This window comes from Vulpes vulpes, chromosome 13 (assembly GCF_048418805.1).
Source record: "Vulpes vulpes isolate BD-2025 chromosome 13, VulVul3, whole genome shotgun sequence".
NCBI classification, from domain to species: Eukaryota; Metazoa; Chordata; class Mammalia; order Carnivora; family Canidae; genus Vulpes; species Vulpes vulpes.
In genome coordinates this window covers 15,040,301-15,059,449 of record NC_132792.1, presented here as the reverse complement: position 1 = coordinate 15,059,449, position 19,149 = coordinate 15,040,301, and the positions used below count along the sequence as shown (strand labels likewise).

The window sequence follows — 19,149 nt, the reverse complement described above, 5'->3', positions numbered from 1 at the left end:
TCCAATGGCTTATCATTAGTCATTGTTCTCCCCTAATTACGCATATGCTAGAGTGGCCTCAGATTTTGCCGGTCGGATTTCCCCTCAAGCTGGCTCCAGTTTCCTTGTGCCATGCCTCCATCTTTTAAAAAATTTTTTTACTTTTGGGGCAGTTTTTTACTTTCTGGCAAAACAGTTTCCTCTTGCACTTCTGTCTAGTCCTGGAATCAGCCTTTCTCCTGGTAGGAGCCTGATCTCTTTTTCCTGGAGTGTGATGTTGAAGACCAAAGTCCTAGTGCTAGTTGTACTCACTGCTTCTAGACCCTTTGAGCAGGCCACATGGTTTTTGATTCATTCTTGCTTGAGAGGGAGAAGGGCTGACTTGGTTTCTCTCAGTCTTACATATCTTTTTAGAGAACAAATAGGACTGGTATTTTCTGAAAGGATTACAAATGGGAACACTTAACATCTATTACATGCCGAGTGAGTTTGTGCTTTATGGACCAGCAGACTTGGGCACATATTGTTAATGAGGAACTCTTGTTCCTATACCAAATTCAGAACTTGGTGGTGAAGCTCTTTGTAGAAACCAGAAATTGAGGGAGGCCAGGACACTGTTTTTTTGTGGCACATGGGTCTTTCTAATATACCACTGCCCTGGGGTGGCTGGAGATGGAGAAGAAGGAAGATAGAGTAAATCCATACTTTTATCGTCAAAGTAGTAGCTTCATGAAACACCAGTAGACAATGATCTTCCTAGACCAGGGAATAAAGACTGTTGGCTTTAAGTCTTAAAGGGCCTGAGTTCCTGTTTCCAGGGAAATTTGACACTGTTAATAGGGATACTCTGTCTATGAAAACAATGTTTAAACACTAAGGTAGTTACCAATATTTTGTCTTAGATGTTGTGTCACATCATCAGTCTTTCATTTTGTGTGTGTGCTTGGTCATGATTCAGGTTTTCCTCTGGATCTCTTACGCTGTGAGAGCCTCCTTGGTCTGGACCCTGCAACCTGCAGCCGAGTTCTCAACAAAAATTACACACTGCTCGTGTCCATGGCTCCTCTCACCAATGAAATCCGGCCTGTGAGCAGCTGTACCCCTCAGGTAAAGAGCCATGTGAAGTATCACCAGTGCTGTCATTTCAGACGTCCTTGAGGTGACTTGATGAAGAGGTTGACTGGTTTATCATGTTATTTTTCAGTTTGCAGATGCCACATATTAAAACCAGTAACTCAGAAAGCACTTTTGTATTTTATGCTGTTGAAAGATGTTTGGTTCAGTTTGTGAGGGTAGAAATGGTGTGTTTTATTCACGTATCATCTAGCGACTTGTGATACATTGAAGTTTTCATGATGAATGTGGTGTTTTATTAATATCTTTTAAAGACTTTATGTGAATGAGAGCGCACGTGCAAGTGGGCAGAGGGGCAGAGGAAGAGAATCTCCAGCAGTCTTGGCTCTGAGCAAGGAGCCTGTCTTGGGGCTCATTCTCAGGACTCTGAGATCATGACCTGAGCTGAAACCAAGAGTCAGATGCTCAACCAACTGAACCACCCAGGCGCCACATGAAGTATTTTAAAGAGAATGTTTTGGATGCTCTTAAGGAAGCCTGGATTGCCTTGGGGGAAAAAGTCAATTTAAATTTAAAGAGAATGTTTTGGATGCTCTTAAGGAAGCCTGGATTGCCTTGAGGGAAAAAGTCAATTTAATTAGGAAAAATAAGATGCTTCTATGATTGCTAAGTAAACTGGAAAGGAAGGATTATGTTTAAAAGCTAAAACTCTGGTTATCTCTAAAATTGACTTGTGAACATTGCTGCTGGCTTTTTACTTTTTAAAAATAAATCAGTTGTGTATTTGTGTACTTAGCAAGGACATTGTGGCCTGTGCCATTTTCAGAGGGGACCATGTCACTGTTCTTCAGTGCTACATCCTGCCTGATTTTCCTAGATGTACCAGGTTAATGGTGTAGAAGAAAGGAAGGGATCCTTATACAAGGTTGATTTTATTGCTGTGTTGTTCTAGCTGCCTTGGTGAGCATACCTCCCACACCCCCAAATTTGTCCTCTATTCAGTGGGAGTGGTTATTGATTGGCATTTACCAGCCTTTTAAAAATAATTTCTTGTGTACCCCTCCCCCCAACCATCAACACCATCCCATATACATACTTCCTCCTATTCTGTAACACAGCTTCTAGGCATTAGTAGGAGTCCATGAACTAACTGAATGGTAAGGTGGATGGAAGGTTAGCCCCTTTTGTGAAAAATTGCATGTAATTAATGACAATTACTAACACTTTGGAATAGAGCTTATTGTATGACAAGTGCTGTTTTAAACCTTTCTGAACAACCTTATAGTGTCTTTATAAAGTAGATATTTTATCACCACATTACAGGAGAGTAAAGTGAGGCACAGAGAGTTTAAGTGACCTTCCTAAGATGATATAGCTGAGATGACAAAGCCAAGGTTCAAACCTTGGTGTTCTACTCGAGTTCATTCTCCCAATTGCAGTGGTAAGATGTGCTTTCTCAGTTTTAGGAAAACATTTAAACTGTTTCAATGGAGCGTTTGAAATTTATTTTCATAAGGATAGTAGCAGTTAACACGCGAGGCATTAGCTTTTGCAAAACTATCCTGGGTCCCTTTGTGAGATTTGGCTGCCTTACCTATGTATTACAACTTTCTCTTACCTGCTTTGTGATTACAGCATATTGGACCAGCTATCCCAGAAGTCAGTTCTGTCTGGTTTAAACTGTACATTTATTACATCACTGGGCAAGGACCACCATCTCTTTTATTGTCCAAAGGTACAAGACTTCGAAAACTACCAGACATATTTCAGGTACGTTGTGTGAGGTGTGGTTTGAGGAGGATAGAAATTGGTAAACAACATTATAGTGACCTTCTTAGTTTTTTTTTTTTTTTAAATTTCTAAACACCATTTTATCTTTTATTCATTTCTTTTCCATAGGGTTATGATCGATTACTAATAACATCTTGGGGTCATGATCCTGGGGTAGTTCCTACATCAAATGTGCTGACGATGTTGAATGATGCTTTGACACATTCGGCAGTTTTGATTCAGGTACTGTGGCTTTATTTGAAACAACCAATTTTGGATTTTGATTTTAAAGATGACAATTTGTCTAGCTTTCTACTGAGTTGCAGTCGGATGTCTGTAATATGACATTTGTAAAGCTGAAATGTAAGAGACCAGATGTGGGTTTTTGTCCTGGCCTTTGTCTGGCAGTGTGGGACTTGCAGAAACAACACAGACTTTGTAGTTAGACCCAGCTTTGGATTCCAGCTTCCTCTTTTGCTGCCCGTGTGGCTGTACTTAAAATAGCTCTGTTGAGCTAGAATTCAGTTAGCATACAGTTCACCATTTTAAATTGTACAACTCAGTGGTTTTCAGTGTAGGCACAGGTGTCCACAACCATCACCATGCTCATTTTAGAATATTTATATCACCTCAAAAGAGAACTCCTGAACGTTTAGTTCTCACTTCCCCAATTCCCCAGCCCTAAACAATACTAATCTACTTGTCTCTCTAGAATGCTTCTTCTGAGCCTTTCACATACGTAGAGTCATGTAATACATGGTCTTTTGTCCCTGGCCTCTTTTACTTCGCAAATGTTTTCGTGGTTCATCATGTAGCATGCATCAGCCTTTCATGATTCAGTACTGCATTCCTTTTTATGGCCAAATAAGAGTCCCTTGTATAAATATACCACATTTTGTTTTTCCATCCATTGCTGGTGGACATTTGGATTGTTTCCACTTTATGGCTCTTAGGAATAATGGTAGTCACTGCTATAAATGTTCATTTATGGGCTTTTGTGTGACCCTGTTGTCATTTCTCTTAGGTAGGTGGCTAGGACTGGAGGTGCTGGATTATATGGTAGTTCTATATGTAACTGTTTAAGGAACTTCCAGACTGTTTCCCAGAGTGGCTGCACCATTTTATATTCCCACTAGCACTTGGTATTATCTGACTTGTTTTATTATAACCCTCCTAGGGTGTGAAGCTGTATCTCATTGTGGTTTTGATTTGTATTTTCCTGATGCCTAATGATGGTGAGCCTCTTTTCATGTGCTAATGAGCTGTGTGGCATTTCAAAGATACTTATGCTTAGTTTCTGGCTTGTAAAATGGAGATGGCAATGTTTACTGTATAGCAACAAAAAGTGATAGTAGCAGCTAATGGTGAGATAAGCAATTTATAGTCCTAGGATTGTTGAATGAAACAAGACTGTGTGTGAAGTGTGCAGCACGCTTTCTGCTTCATAATAGGTTCTCAATAAGGATTTCATTAATTTATTCCACTAACAACCATTTGTGCCATATTCTGTGCTAATTAACGCGGATATACAAATAAGACACAGTCCCTGAGTTTAAGGGATTTAAGTCTGGTGGAAAATGTTGCGTTAGATGTCAGTTTCAGTTTTTTTTTCTAAGTGCTGAATAGGATTATATACAGTGCAAGCATTAGACAGAAGTACCCGATTCAGCCTTGAGGCAAGGAGAAAGGCTTAAGGGACACTTGTTAGAGAAAATGAGACTCTGTTTATGTATAGAAGGATGATACAGAAGAGAGCCAGGCCAGACAGAGGGGTTAGCAGGAATAAATCTCTGGGCAGAGATTTTTTTCTTTTTCTCCACTGCTACTTTCCTAGTACCTGAACAGTGCCTGGCTCAGAGGAGGTTCTCATGAGTATTTTAATGTAGGCAGGCCCTGGCATATAGCATACCTTGACTGTTTTGCTATAGAGCTTAGACTCTACCCTATAGATCGATGGTAGCCAGTGAAAGGTGCTAAGCAGGGGATTTATATGGTCAGTATGTTTTGGGAAGATCAGCTTGGAGAGTATGCTGAGACTGATTGGGTGGGGTAAGATACCTGGAGCAAGAGGTCCAGTTAGGATTTAGTATAGGAGCCCCGATAAGAGGTGAAGACAGCCTAGATCAGAGAAGTGGTAATAAAAATTGAAAGGAAAAAATGGATTCAAGAATTATTACAAATTAAAATTAATAGAATTGATCAGATGTCTGAGAAGGACATGAGAAGAGGAAGAGAATGTTTCCCCGGATATTGGCTTATGAAAGTGGAAGAATGGTGATATCACTACTTGAGAGAACAGAGGAGTAAGAGCCAGTTGATGTGGATCAGATGATGTGTTATGTTGGGGCCTGTTGAATATAAGGTGTCTGTGGGACGTTTGGATAGTAGAGCTACCTAATCAGTAATTGAAAATATTTTGAAATCCAAACAAAGGTTGAACAGGAGACACTGACTTAAGTGTCTGCATCAGCACATGGAGGTACTTGAAGCCATGAGGGTTGATGTGTTAGCCAGCAGGGAGGAACCCCTAGCAGGGCTTAGTGGTGGGAGATGACATCATGGAATGGGTTAGGCGTGGGCTTGAGTCAGTCTGCCTAAATTCAGATCTTGATTCTACCCTTATTAGAAGTCTTGGGCGATTTCAGTAATCTTGAATACCTTCCCTGCAAACTGGAGATTTTAACGGGATTCTGGCCTTATAAGGTTGTTGAAACGAATGACTGATTTGCATAATCTACATGGTCCTGCACTTAACACATAGGAAGATCTTAAAAGACGTTATGTATGTGTTGGTAATGGTAGTTGAAGCAGAGGAGTTTTAAAATGTTCATTACAGAGTTTTGTTTTTGCTAAAAAAGGATGCCTCCTTTATTAAGTTTTATGGAAGAAATTCACCCTGCTGGAACTTGTAGCAAAATTAAGATTTTGATTAAAACCATGCTTTCATTAAAACAGTCTTGGTTAGGATTCATATCAAAACTGTACCAATGAAGTAGAAGGGAGCTGTCCAAAGAAATAATGTTCAAGTTGTTATATGAACCATCTAAATGAGTGCAATTTTTCTCTGAAATGATTTTTTTCTTTTATGTCAGAGTACTTTGAATTTAAATGACGTGTAGAGTTTTTTTAAAGGGAAAAATATATAGCTCCCCAGTGTTAACTTAAATTTTCTATTATAACAACACTAAAGGCACATAAACATAAAATTAAATTTTTCATGCTTATTATTCTTGCACAGTTGCAAAGCCATAACAAATTTAGGGATTTAAATGCAAAAACCTTTTAAAACTAACAGAATTCAAATGAACATTAATTGAATGCAGGAGATAAAAATAAATCATTATTTGTAGCATGGGAGTGGGGTGGTGAGACTCAGATTTTTTTAAATTTAATTTTTGAATTGGTAGAACCTACACATGATTCAGAAATAAAACATTATTAAAAGATACACAGAGAAAAGTATCACTGCACTTCTAACACTGCCCCATTTTTCCCCATTTCTCCTCCAATTCAGATACATTTATTGGTTTCCACTGTACCCACCTAGAATTTCTTTATGCATGTGTGAGCCAGTGCACAGTATAGTCCCCTGCTTTTTTCACTTATCAAGTAGAGACCTTTCCATTTTGGTTCATAGGGAGCTTCTCTCTCTCTCTCTCTCTTTTCTTTTCTGCAGCTGCCTTGAAAATAACAGCCATTAAGTTATTTAACCCCTTTTGAGGGGCTTTTATAATTACATAATTTTGAATATATGTCACTGAGTGCAGGTTTTTGAGTTTTGCATTCCCAGTTCATGATATACCAGCTGATGGATGATGGGATTCTTTTACCACTTTCCTCTCTCAGAACGGCAGCTAACCCTTGTGTGAGTGTACTTGACTTCAGTCTTATAAATTAATATGCACTTAAGATGATCTTTGCTTGCTGGAGAAAAATAAAAAATTGTTGAAAGTTTTTTTAATGGAATATTAACATAGAATATATCATTACATGGCATAGTCTTATTTATTGTTTGATTACCTGTTTGTTCTTGGAAATACAGGTTTCTTGTATACCTTTCAACTGTGTTTCTTCATGTATAGGGGCATGGTTTGCATGGGATAGGAGAAACTGTCCACATACCATTTCCATTTGATGAAACAGAACTACAAGGAGGTATCTTACTTTTGAATTATATCTGTTTGACTTCTTTATCATTTTTAATCTTTACCAGCAGTTTGGTAGAAAACATAGGAAGTGAATTCTTAAAATTTTTAAGTTCTAGGGTCTTATCATGCGGCTTTTAAAGAGTATTGGCAAAGATGGGGGTGCCTGGGTGACTCAGTTGGTTAAGCATTAGACTCTTGATTTTGGCTCATGTCATGATCTCAGAGTCATGAGATCAAACCCCACATTGGGCTCCACGCTCAGCAGGGAGTCTGCTTGAGATTCTCTCCCTCTACCTCCCCCTAACCCTGCTCACTCTCACGTGCTCTCTCTCTCTCAAGTAAATAAATAAATCTGTAATAATTAAGAAAAGGAGTATTGGCAAAGGTAGTTTTCTGTCATGTGCCTTTTCCCACAAAGAACTAGTAGAATAAGACTCAACTTGGGACCTTTGAAGGAAGGCTAGGCTGCCTTTGAGATGAAGCATATCAGTGGGTCTCTGCCTACCTAGGTGGAAGACTAGGTTTTCTCTCTGTTTAGACTTTCACATGCCTTTTATTGTTTATTTATTTGGAGGCAAAGGGAGAAGATAATTTATTGGGAATATTTTATGCAGAGAATGTTGATCTCCCTCCTCCCCCCCAATGTTACATACTGTCCCTCCCACCTTCCTGCTGCTTTTTTAGGTAATTTAGAACTAGATGCCAATGAACATGTGTATACTATTTTACGGTTCACAGAGTACTTGCATGTATTTCCTCTTTCAGCATTTGATTTTGAATTTAAATGTTATTTTTGTTATTAGAGAGGATTTGAGTGGATTATAGAGTTTGAGCTAAATTAAGCTAGTTAGAATCAAGGGAGCAGGCCCTGTTTAAAGTTATCTTTTCCTAGAATTGGATGTGAGCTACTGTGCATTTGATGAAAGATGCTCACAGAATTTTTGTTAAAAGCAAATTTATTCTTTGTTTAGTATAGGGGATAACCCTTTCTGGTACTCATATAGCACTTCTGTTTCCTACTTCATGTAAAACTGCTGTTCTATAATCTTGTATTTCTGGTTCTTAAAGCCATATTGCTTGAATTTTTAGAGAGCAGTAAATGGTTCAAGTAACCTAACTTACATTATTTTTTTTCCTTTTTTTTTTTTAAATTAGCTTACATTTGTATAAGAACTTAATATTCTTCCAAAATGATAGTCCCCACCGTCCCTTAATCCACCAACGTCAGGAAAAGGAAGATTTTAAAAAGATCTTTTTCCTTCTTACATTGCTAGACTGCAGAAATCTCCCATTTGAAATTCAGTTCTCTCTTTTGCCTGTTGTGAATAAATGTTCATGAAATTTGGAGAAGAGGGACACCTAAGTGGCTCAGCAGTTGAGTGTCTGCCTTTGGCTCAGGGCGTGATCCCAGACCTGGGATCAAGTCCCACATCAGGCTCCTCACAAGGAGCCTCTCTCTATGTCTTTGCCACTCTCTGTGTGTCTCTCATGAATAAATAAAATCTTTTAAAAAAAAATTTGGAGAAGAGTTTTTCTCTTCCAAAAAAACAGCCTCTTCTCAGAAATAAGTATTTCTCTGCAATTAAACTTTGCTATTTAATCCTTTGACACTTTATAAATTCTGTGGGGGAAAATATTCACCTGAACTTATAGACTAGTGACAACAGGATCTTTAAACTATAAAATCTCAAAAGCTGATGAATAGCTCTCTTGCCTTGGAAGATTATTTTGTGAATTATAAAAGAAAGGAATCTTCATATTTGAGTATAGAGCACCTTTCAAAGTTAATCTATTTATGAGTACTTGCATAATATTTAATTTATTAAGGATATAATTTCAAGTACATTTTTAGCTTTAGTTTCAATAGGAATAATTTTACTTCTAAAATTTTTTCAAAAATATGTATTTAATACTTTCCTGGCAGAAGCCCAACAAATAAGCATTCGAGGCAGAATAAAACCACAAAGAGAAGCCTAGAGAATTTTGCCACTGACTGGTCCTATTTGCTTTTACTTAGCAGGTAATTTGTTTTGATACAATAAGTGCCTCCTGAAGGCTATAAATGTATATGTACGTCATCCTTTTACACTCACAGGTAGTTGTTTGTTGGAACCAATGTCGATAAACTATAAAAGTAATTCCCAGAATTGTTTAATAAAAGTATATTTACATGTTTGATATCATGTTATGTTATAAAACTGTTTACTTATAATGTGATGTCACTCTTTGTTCTTAGAGTTTACTCGTGTCAATATGGGCGTTCATAAAGCATTGCAGATATTGAGGAACAAAGTGGACTTACAGCATTTTTGTGGATATGTCACCATGTTGAATGCTTCTAGCCAGCTTGCAAACAGAAAACTCAGTGATGCTTCTGATGAGCGAGGTCAGCCCACAGTTGGGTTCTTTGAATTAAGATCACTGTATTGAGGGGATCCCTGGGTGGCGCAGCGGTTTGGCGCCTGCCTTTGGCCCAGGGCGCGATCCTGGAGACCCGGGATCAAGTCCCACATCGGGCTCCCGGTGCATGGACCCTGCTTCTCCCTTTGCCTGTGTCTCTGCCTCTCTCCCTCTCTCTCTCTCTCTCTCTCTCTCTCTCTCTGACTATCATAAATAAGTTTAAAAAAAAATTAAAAAAAAAAAAGATCACTGTATTGAGTTGATCACAATCTTAATACTTAAAGAAGCAGAGAGACTTTTGTGGGGATGTTGAATTATTTAATACTTGGTATTTTTTCACGAAGATGAGACACTATTCTGTGACATCCTTTGGATAAATATCATTTGTTTGGATGGAGAAAATACTAAGTGCCCAGCTAAAAGGCTATTGGCCTGGGGTTGGAGTTACAGAATGGTTGTGGGTGTGAGCCCTCTAATCTCTGCTCCATGTCTATAGGCTCTCAGTTACATTCCTTTATGCGGTGACAGCTTCAAAACTTCAGTTTCTGTGTCACAGTCTTTCCAGAGTAGAACTAACAATTTTTCCCGTTGAACCATTGTCTTTCTGTCAAAGGCACCACTGTCTCATCACCCAAGCCTAGAATCTTTGTCTATTCCTTCTTTTGCCATGCTTCCCCTTAGTTTCCACGTTCTGTGATTAGTCTCTAGATGTCATCTTCTGTCTTCCCTTCTCTCTCTTTAGATTCCTCGCGACTGTCATTCTGGTCTGTGTCTCGATCCTTTAATCATGAGTTATCACAGTCCTTTCCTGTTCATTAGCCTTCCTGGCCGTATTCTCCTTCTTTCTGTCTCCAATCCAGTCTGCACGTTGTCAACAGCTGATTTCCTTTTTTCTTCCTAATTAAAAAATGTGTTTTCCAGTCACCTTCTCTCATATACTGATTGTTGCTGCTCTGGCATAATTTTGGCTTGTATGTGGCTTTGGAGCCCATGGTTCCAGCTCTGGTCCATAACTCTAGAAAACCATACAGTTCTGACATCTGTCATTGATTGATTATATTCCCTGAGCCTTTTAGTGTGAAATCTTGAGTAAATATGATTGATTACTCCCCATCCAGTGGATTGGATTGGCTCCCTTTGAGTTGAATATTCATGCCTGGTCCTTTGCCTTTGGCCAGAGGATCTGACTTAATTTTAATAGTTGGCTGCCACGTATCAGAGGGCATTTTCCAAACAGATGTATGGATTACGCAGTCATTACAAATCATGTCTGCTACAGTCATGTTTTATTTCTTTCATCCCATAAACATTTATGCAGTATCTACTTAGGTACTGGAAATATAGGAATTGCTGAGACCTAAGGAATAAATAAAACTCTAGGAAGGGAGACAAACCAATGAATCAGCCTGCTTTGTACTGTTAAAAGTCTGTGGTGGAGCTTGGCAACAGCTTAATGTGCTAATAATGTAGGACTGAGAAGGCATATCTCAGCCCAACTGAGCCATCAGCGAAGGCTTCTTAGAGAAGGTAAAGTTTGAACTAAATTTTGAAAAATGAGGATTTGGGTACATAAGAGATGATTGTTTATTTGGAGGGTAGCAGCCTTTCAGGTGGAGGGAGTCAGATACTCAAGTAGCTCTTGATCAAAAGAAAGAATTTGTTGGTAAGTAGCAGAAAATGAGAGTTGAGAAACAGGTTAAGATCAAGAGATCTTGGAGGATCATACGTGCTGGAAGATATGAAAAGTCAAAGAATTTTGAGGGGGGATGACATCTAATTGCACATTTCTATGGGGATGGAAGTGACTTTGGGAATAATCTAAGTGAAAGGCTAACCTCATGGTCTGCCTTTTGAGTCCTCATTTCTTGGGCCAGGGTTTTACCACTTCAGCACTGTTTGCATTCTAAGCTGGGTAATTCTTTGCTGCGGGGGCCTATCCCATGCATTGTAGGACATTTAGCTTTCCTAGGTAATCAGTAGCATCCCTGTCCCCTTTCATGGCAACTACATAGGTCTCTAAATGCTGTCAGAGGTCTCTTGGGGGACAGGATTGACCCTAGTTGGAAACAGCTGCTTTAGGGTGAATCTCCATTGTCATTCTTGTTGCTTAATGGCTTTTCTTCTGTTAAGGCTATTGAATGACTTGTGCCAATTACGAGAATCCTAATATTGTGTATGTCCTTTCATTGGAAGGAGAACCTGATTTGGCTTCTGGTTCAGACGTAAATGGGAGTACAGAGTCATTTGAAATGGTCATTGAGGAAGCAGCTATAGACTCAGCAGCAAAACAAAACTCTGGTAAGGCTTTAAGAATTATTTTCAGTTTTAGACTAGTTTCTGAGATTTAACTCTTCTGTTAAATCATTTGGGTGTCATTGTTTGCTCTGATTATCCATAACCTTTTAATAAGTATTCACTAGGAAACATGCTTATATGTTTAGGATAACAATGAAAGTGTCATAAAAATACGACCTGAGAGTATTTCATTTTTCCTGTGTTAAATTCTTTCATGTTGTAGATGTCTTGCAATGTCTTTCTTGGGGTGGTGGGGGTGGGGGTGGGGGTAAAAGGCCCCAGAAGCATGTACTCACTCAAAAAAGATTCTTTACTGTTTAGAGATTCATTGACTTCTCTGAATCCTCTCCCCTATTAATAAGCCTGTTGATGGACTGTGGGGGCTGAGAGGAACCTGAAAATTCCTGGACCTCAGTTAAAAGACCCTGGTCAGTCATAATATATGTAAATACATATGTGATTAATAACTATATCATTTTGTAGTTGCTACAACAGAAGCAGATTGGGTTCCTCTTGAGCTGTGCTTTGGAATTCCATTATTTAGTTCTGAATTAAACCGGAAGGTTTGTAGAAAAATTGCTACACATGGCCTTTGCAGAAAAGAGAGGTGAGGGTTTGTATTCATTGTTATCTTTTCATCTATGAGACTTTTAGGTGCTCAGTTGCTACATCTTATTTTCTTTTACTTCACACATGAGCATGGTAATTGCCTTGTGTCTATTTGTTGATTGAATAAAGATTGCTAGTTTAAGGATTTTTCTATATTTTTCAAAATTAAACTTCAGCGCCTAAGAATTTGACACATGCAGACATTGGGGGGTACATGTTTTGGTTAATTTTAAGTATGTTAACTTAGTTACCCAGATTTGGTGAGAGTGTGATAAAAATCGCATGCTTATATGAGATTCCCTTGTGCACTTCTGTCATCCTGAGCAAACACACTCAAGTTATGTCATGTAAATAGTGATTATCTCTTTTGGTGCAATTATAGCTGAGTTTATAGATTTTCTTTAGCTTCCACGTTTTCTAAAATGAGCATGTATTACTTATCAGAGATGACCTGTAGGTTTTATCTCACATGCTGACTCTGATCCATTGGGAGGAGTTGCTAAAGAGGCAGTGTTGTAAAATTTATGTGACTGCTGAGCAGAGAGGAATATCCCTGAATCTGATTGTCGTGGTAGAGTGGCTGGGAGAGCCGATGTCCACAGGTCTCCTTGACTTCTTTATTTAAAAAAACAAAGTTGGATAATAAGTAATCCATCTAATTGGATTAATATACTTTATCAGAAGATTGAAAATACCTCAATTGACCAATGATTTCAACAGTTCTCTGAAAGTTATCTACATGAGTAAAAAAATAGAAATACTATACAGATTTAAGATTGCTACCATAATTGTTACCAGTTTACATATTTGAAAAATACTTGATTTAAGTGGGTTGATGTATATTAAATCTGTTAGACTTTTTACACGGGTGTATTTAAAAATTAATTGGGGTGTTTGAAGTTGATATTATAATGGTCATTCCTGTCTGAGTTTTCATTTTAAACATTTTCTTTCATTTAACATTTACATTTGCTGATAGTTTAAACTTTTCCTAATAGTAACTTCTCAGTTTTGGTTTTATACATGATTTTTTATTTTAAAATGGTCTTTTTATGTACTGTTTAATATTATTAAACTGGCAGAAGTTTCATTGATGAGAACCACTGAAACTTTTAAAAAAAGTTTATGTGATTAAACAATGTATTTACACATATAAATGCACTTAAGTTGTTGAAATTAAACTCTTGTCAGATATTAGTTCTTGTCATTATATTTATTTTAAACTTTTTACCCTTGTTTTTCAGCCTTCAGAACCTCTTACATTCCAGTAGAAAATTGTCTCTACAAGTCCTTAACTTTGTTCACTCATTCCAGGTAACAAAACTCAAAAAATCCAAATGGTATTTGCATAGAGCGATACAGGATGCAGAACACTTTGACACGTGTATTGGGTCTCCACAGTAATGAAATAAGCACTGATTTTAATTGATTAAGATGCTGAGATTAAAAAAAAAAAAAAAAAAAAGATGCTGAGATTTAGGAAGTTAATTTTCTTGCAATTGATTTCACTGTCCAGATGAAGAAGGTCTAAAGCTGAGACTCTGTTCTGTGCCAGTGTTTCGTTCAAGAGAAATTGTGTTAAGTATCTACCCCGTGGGCCACGCACCATGCTAGGTGCTAGTTCTTGGACATGATACGCTTCCATTAACTGCAGTGGTTCTTAGTTGCTGAGAGGAGGCTGTCTGTTTGTGGTGCAGGCCAGTGCTTTAGACCTTTTGTCTTCCCCCTTCCCCAAGAAAAGAAAGGATAGACTTGATTTGTAGATAAACTTTGGGAATGGAGTATTTCTGTTCAGAAGATGTGATCCAACATTATGAAATTGGTGTTTTGGAGTTTTGTTTCATTTATTTTAAATACTTGAGTCTACTCTATACCAGACCCTTTAAGAGGTGCAGAGGGAGACACTAGTGGAGCTTATAATGATGTTTGAGACAGTAAATAGTCAAGTAAACATTGAAATATATAAGTGATGACAGATTTCAATGGGTATTTTTGAAGGAGCCAGACTCCTTGGAATCTGATGGGATCTAAAGGGACCTAATTTAAATGGACAGAGATGATATAAAAGCTGAAACTTCTAAGAGATGGAAAAGAGTGTGCCATGCAGAGCTTGATAGGAGCAAAGGTCCTGTGTGAGGAAAGCACTTGGTGTACAAGGAAAGGAAAGAAGGCTGGTGTGGTGGAAACCTTGTGAAAGTGGGAGCGGGGGAGGAATAGTGGCAAGAGGTGGGGCTGAAGAGGAAGGGATAGCAGAGCCTTCTAGAGTATATCAAAGAATTTATATTTTATGTTCGAGTGCAAAGATAAATTATTAAAGACTTTTAAACAAGAATGATACTATTTCTGATCAGCTGTTTTTAAAAGATTAGTTACCATTTGAAGAGCAGATTAAGAAGGAACAAAGCATAGAAGCAAGACCAGTTCGGAGACCACTGTCATAGCCCAAGTGAGAGTTGCTGGTAGCTAAGCTCCCTTTTTAACCAAAAATACCCCCAAATTTTGCATGTATCCATAGTAAAGGTTTATTATACATATGTACTGTTAAATCAATAAATTATGTGTATTATAAAACATACACAAAAATAGAAATTTTGTAAGGATGCAGTAGTCAGTAGAGGATTTCTAAAATTTTTATAGCCCCGTACCCAACTTTGGAGTGAGTACACACTTTGGAGACCACTGGCCTGGAGTATATGCTGGTGGGCTACAGGGAATGAATAATGTAGGATATATGTTGGAGTTAGATTGCTAGAACCTGGTGATTAATTCAATGTGAGGAAAAGATTGAGGGTGTGGTGAAGAAGGGAGGCGTCAAGAATGATTCTCCAGTGTCTGGGCTAGCATGATGTAGGGAGTAGGGAGGGCTGGGGGAGGAACTTAACTGGAGAGTTAGGGTTTTGGGACATGGTAAGCATGGAATGGATGTCCCTGAGTAGTTGGGGTTTGTGAGGTTGATCTTTGCGTCTCCCATGGTGCTTTGTGGTCCACAAACATCTTGGGTCATCATAGTTAGTATTTATAATGAGCTGTATTAAATTATTTGGTAAAGTGTTGAATCTAGGAATTTTCTCCGGTTCCTTGGTCTTTTAGGAAGGTGCTTCAACACTGGATGTTCCCACTGAGGCCAGCTTTTCCAGTGTGCTCTCGCAGTCCTCCTGTGCTGACGCAGGAGTTCCACTTCCTGCAAAGAACTTAATCTTTAAAGATGGCATCTTATCAGAATGGAGCGGACGGTCACCTTCCTCGCTTCTTACTGCTAATCTCCATTTGCAATAATTTGGTTCCACCATTTGTTGCTCACACTTTCTGCCTTTTTTCTTTCTTAACGTTAGCTTTATAGTGCCAGCCACTAAAAAGCATCCTGCTGCTGCAGTGCAATTCACGCCCAACCGATGCTAAAAGATTGGGGAAACATGTTCGCATTTTTTCAAGTTTTCCTCATTATTGCACCTCCTAAGGCAACAAAGAGCTTTTTAGCAGCCTGCACTGTATTTTTTACCTTGAGACAATCTGCATTTCTTTTATAAAACTGAGGATATACTTTATAGGCTTTATGATGACTGTTATGTTTATAAGCAGTCACTATGAATATTGCAGTGGTAATTTTATATGTTAGTTTATCAAACATAAATCTTGTTTAATTTTATATTTTGTTACCTACTCTAGGGGATCATGGAAGAGGTGGAACTCTTCCTCTGAAAAGGCTTCTTGGTACTTAAAGTAGCAAAACTATAAAACAATAAACATCCAGTTTTGAGAGATGATATGATGGGGCATTAAGAATTTCTGTGGCTATCTGTAAATTATGTACATGAGTTGAACATTGTTGAAAGTATGTAAATCAGCATAGTTATGTATAACTTAACCTTGATTTATAAGATCTTAACTCAGACTATGACTATACATTGACATCTCATGAGAAGCTTTGGAAAACATTCTATTTTTAAACCAACATTTGTATGTGGACTTCTGTTGTCACTCACTTTGGGCTTTATATTTTCATAGAGTCTTTATGGAAAAATAGAATTTATTTTCCACTCTTGTAACTGTGGCTGCTGCACGTTTTCACCCAGACTGATTTTTTGTTTAGTAGCTTTACCAATGAATTGTTATGAAATCGAATTTGATGTTTTGAAACCAAGGATTGTGATTTTATAGGTTAGAATTACCTATTAGAGGTATTAAGGCTATGTCTTCTGATCAGAAACACTTTGGTGATAAACCTCCTTTGAAGACATTCTTAAGCAATCTGGATCTTAAATTTATGTGAATAGTTTTGGAGGAACTGATAAAGAAAAATTGAGTAATTTTAAAATGTTTCTTGAGTCATTGATTCTTTTAGATCTCAAATATTAATTAGAATAATTGGAATCACTTTCTAGATTTTTTAAGTTACCTTCCTTGGGAAGTTTGTGCAGTGTTATAGTTTAGTGTAGCTCTTCTCATAGGATAATGGTTTGCTTGTTTAAAACTGTAACCAAACTAACTGGTCAAACAACATATATCTAAAACATTTAAAGCATTAGAGAATTTGGGAATGTTATAACCTAAACATTTTTGCTGATAATTTTGTTATTTATAGAATTGGTATTTGTGTATTTAACATACTACTGGAAATATATGCCTTTCTTAAAACTGTTAACATAACCATTCATTCAATACAATGGCCTACCTATAGAATTGAATATCTTGGAGCAGGTTACCTGTGGCACACAGTCAGTGCCGTGTTTTGGGTAAGTGCAGTAACGTTTCGTTTTCTACTTTGTCTTATATGAGGTAGAAATCAAGTGTATGTTATAAATGTTTGTAAAAGGCAAAATACATACTAATATTAAAATAATTTCTTATGACTGTGAATCACTCATTTATTTTTCCAATAATTGATATTGTACATTCCTAGTACTATTAGGTATGTATGTAACTTTTATAGTTTTTCAACCGAAAGTTGTAAGTATTTCAACTTGATCAGGGCTCTTTAATCTCATTTTCATTTGCTTTGTTTATATTAACTGTAGTTATTTTATTTATTCCTGTATTAACAATCTAAGCCTACTGTAATGACATGTACACTAATAAAGAATCGAATAATTTGTAGTTGTTGGCAGTGAACCCAGCTGGTGATCAATTGAAAACTTAAAATATGGGAGTGATTTGCTGCTATATTTCCTTTGAGAGATAATGGGGAAAGAATTAGAACCTAATAATGATCATGAATTTTAGGGAAAGTACTGGAAAAACAGGTGGACAACTCTGGTTTTTCTCCTGTGAATGAGGAAAGGTTCTGATTCCCAGTTGAAAACCTCTCATACTTTTAAGGAGGGAGAATCTGCTTTTTAGAGCTGTTAGTAAAATGTGAAAGCTGCTTTTGTGCTTTGCTTTATGAATTTGGCTTTGTTTCATCCATATGTTAACTCATCTCCTAATCTTAGAAGTGTCGATCCCATTCAACAAACCGTTAAATTTTAAGAGTAGACTTTATTTGCCAAAGAAGACTTATGAAAGAATTTTAAAGTAATTTCATTTGGCTTTTGCTACCTCCCTTTCTGTTCTCCCCTTAATGTCCTTAAACCATGGGAAACATTCTTTAGAAACCAAGAGAAAAAGAAATATCAAAAAGGACACAGAATTTAGTATGATACATCTCCCAGGGGGGTCTAAAGGAATGCAACTTTATGTCGTTTAAAAACATATCTGATTTTTCTCGATTCCTTTCTTTCATTTTAAATATGTAATCAGATGATTTTATATTCATTTTCTGGAGAAATATCAGGTTTTTTTACTCGATGTTGTCAATCTTCTCTGCCATTCATTGTTTCTATTTTATGTTCAGTGTTTCAAATACAGTTTGTATTTAAAGATTTTAAAGTACCAAAACTCTGTAACTGAGTACAGTGGATTGTTTTCTGGTATGATGTTAATATTCTACAACAAAATGTATAAAGTGTTGTCAATTTGATTATTGACACATATAATATGTTTACAAATAAACTGTGGTGTTGATCAAATTTCTGCGAAAATGTGTACATAATCTGTAAGTTCCTTTCTTAATATTAAATAGAGCCATGCTTTCAGTGCTGTGGCTTTCCTATACTTTTCTTTAATGACCTTTTCATTGCAGATTTGTAGGAAGTTTCAAATTTATAGGAAAGTTGCAAAGATAATCCAGGGATGTTTCCTACACCTTTCCCCAAGCCTCCCCCAATGTTACCACCTTCTAAACTATGGCCTATTATGTGAAAACTCAAGTTAACCTTAGGATAGTACTATTTACTATACTATGGACTTTATTTGTGTTTATCTGTTTCCCACTAATGTCTTTTGCTGTTCTAGGATCCAGTCCAGGACACCACATTGCATTTATTTAGTCATGACCTTGACTCTATGAAGAGTACTGGTTAGTTCTTTTGTAGAACGTCCCTTAATAATGGGTTTGTCTGATGTTTTCTTGTGATGAGATTTGAGGTTATGCTTTTAAGGAAGGATAGCACAGACGTGATGTGCCCTTCTACACTATATCATAATCACAGGATACACAATGTCAGTAAATATTACCGGTGATATTCCTTCACTGGCTAAGTTGGTGCCTGCTGGGTATTTCTATTGTATTTTCCCACTTTCTATACTTCTTTTGCCTTTGGAATTGAGTTACTAGGTCTAGCCCACAGTCAAGGGGAGGAGGTAGTATCTATATATATTATTTAGATTTTTTTCTTAAATTTGTTCCTCTTTCCTATTTATTTGGTCCTTTGTTTATATTAGTATGTGATCATGGCTATTTTGTATTTTAGGTTAAAATCTAATCCTATTATTTATTGTGTAAATTGTTTCAACCTTGGCTATTGGGAACTCTTTGAGGTTGGCTCTTAAATTCTTT

General features: G+C 37.2%; 1 protein-coding gene across 2 annotated transcripts in view; it reads left to right on the top strand.

Moving 5' to 3' along the window:
• The window catches only part of FAM91A1 (family with sequence similarity 91 member A1), a 43,355-nt gene extending 25,075 nt beyond the window's left edge, over window positions 1-18,280 (top strand). The window contains exons 16-24 of one of the 2 annotated variants that reach the window (XM_025993418.2): window positions 938-1,086; window positions 2,689-2,823; window positions 2,953-3,066; window positions 6,906-6,978; window positions 9,208-9,357; window positions 11,565-11,669; window positions 12,150-12,273; window positions 13,520-13,589; window positions 15,366-18,280. In XM_025993418.2, the coding sequence (XP_025849203.1) occupies window positions 938-1,086; window positions 2,689-2,823; window positions 2,953-3,066; window positions 6,906-6,978; window positions 9,208-9,357; window positions 11,565-11,669; window positions 12,150-12,273; window positions 13,520-13,589; window positions 15,366-15,551 (1,106 nt within the window). In that variant the 3' untranslated portion in view covers window positions 15,552-18,280. The remainder of the gene's footprint in view (window positions 1-937; window positions 1,087-2,688; window positions 2,824-2,952; window positions 3,067-6,905; window positions 6,979-9,207; window positions 9,358-11,564; window positions 11,670-12,149; window positions 12,274-13,519; window positions 13,590-15,365) is intronic. The other variant, XM_072733972.1, reaches the window with a different exon arrangement.
• Window positions 18,281-19,149: the final 869 nt, after the last annotated feature.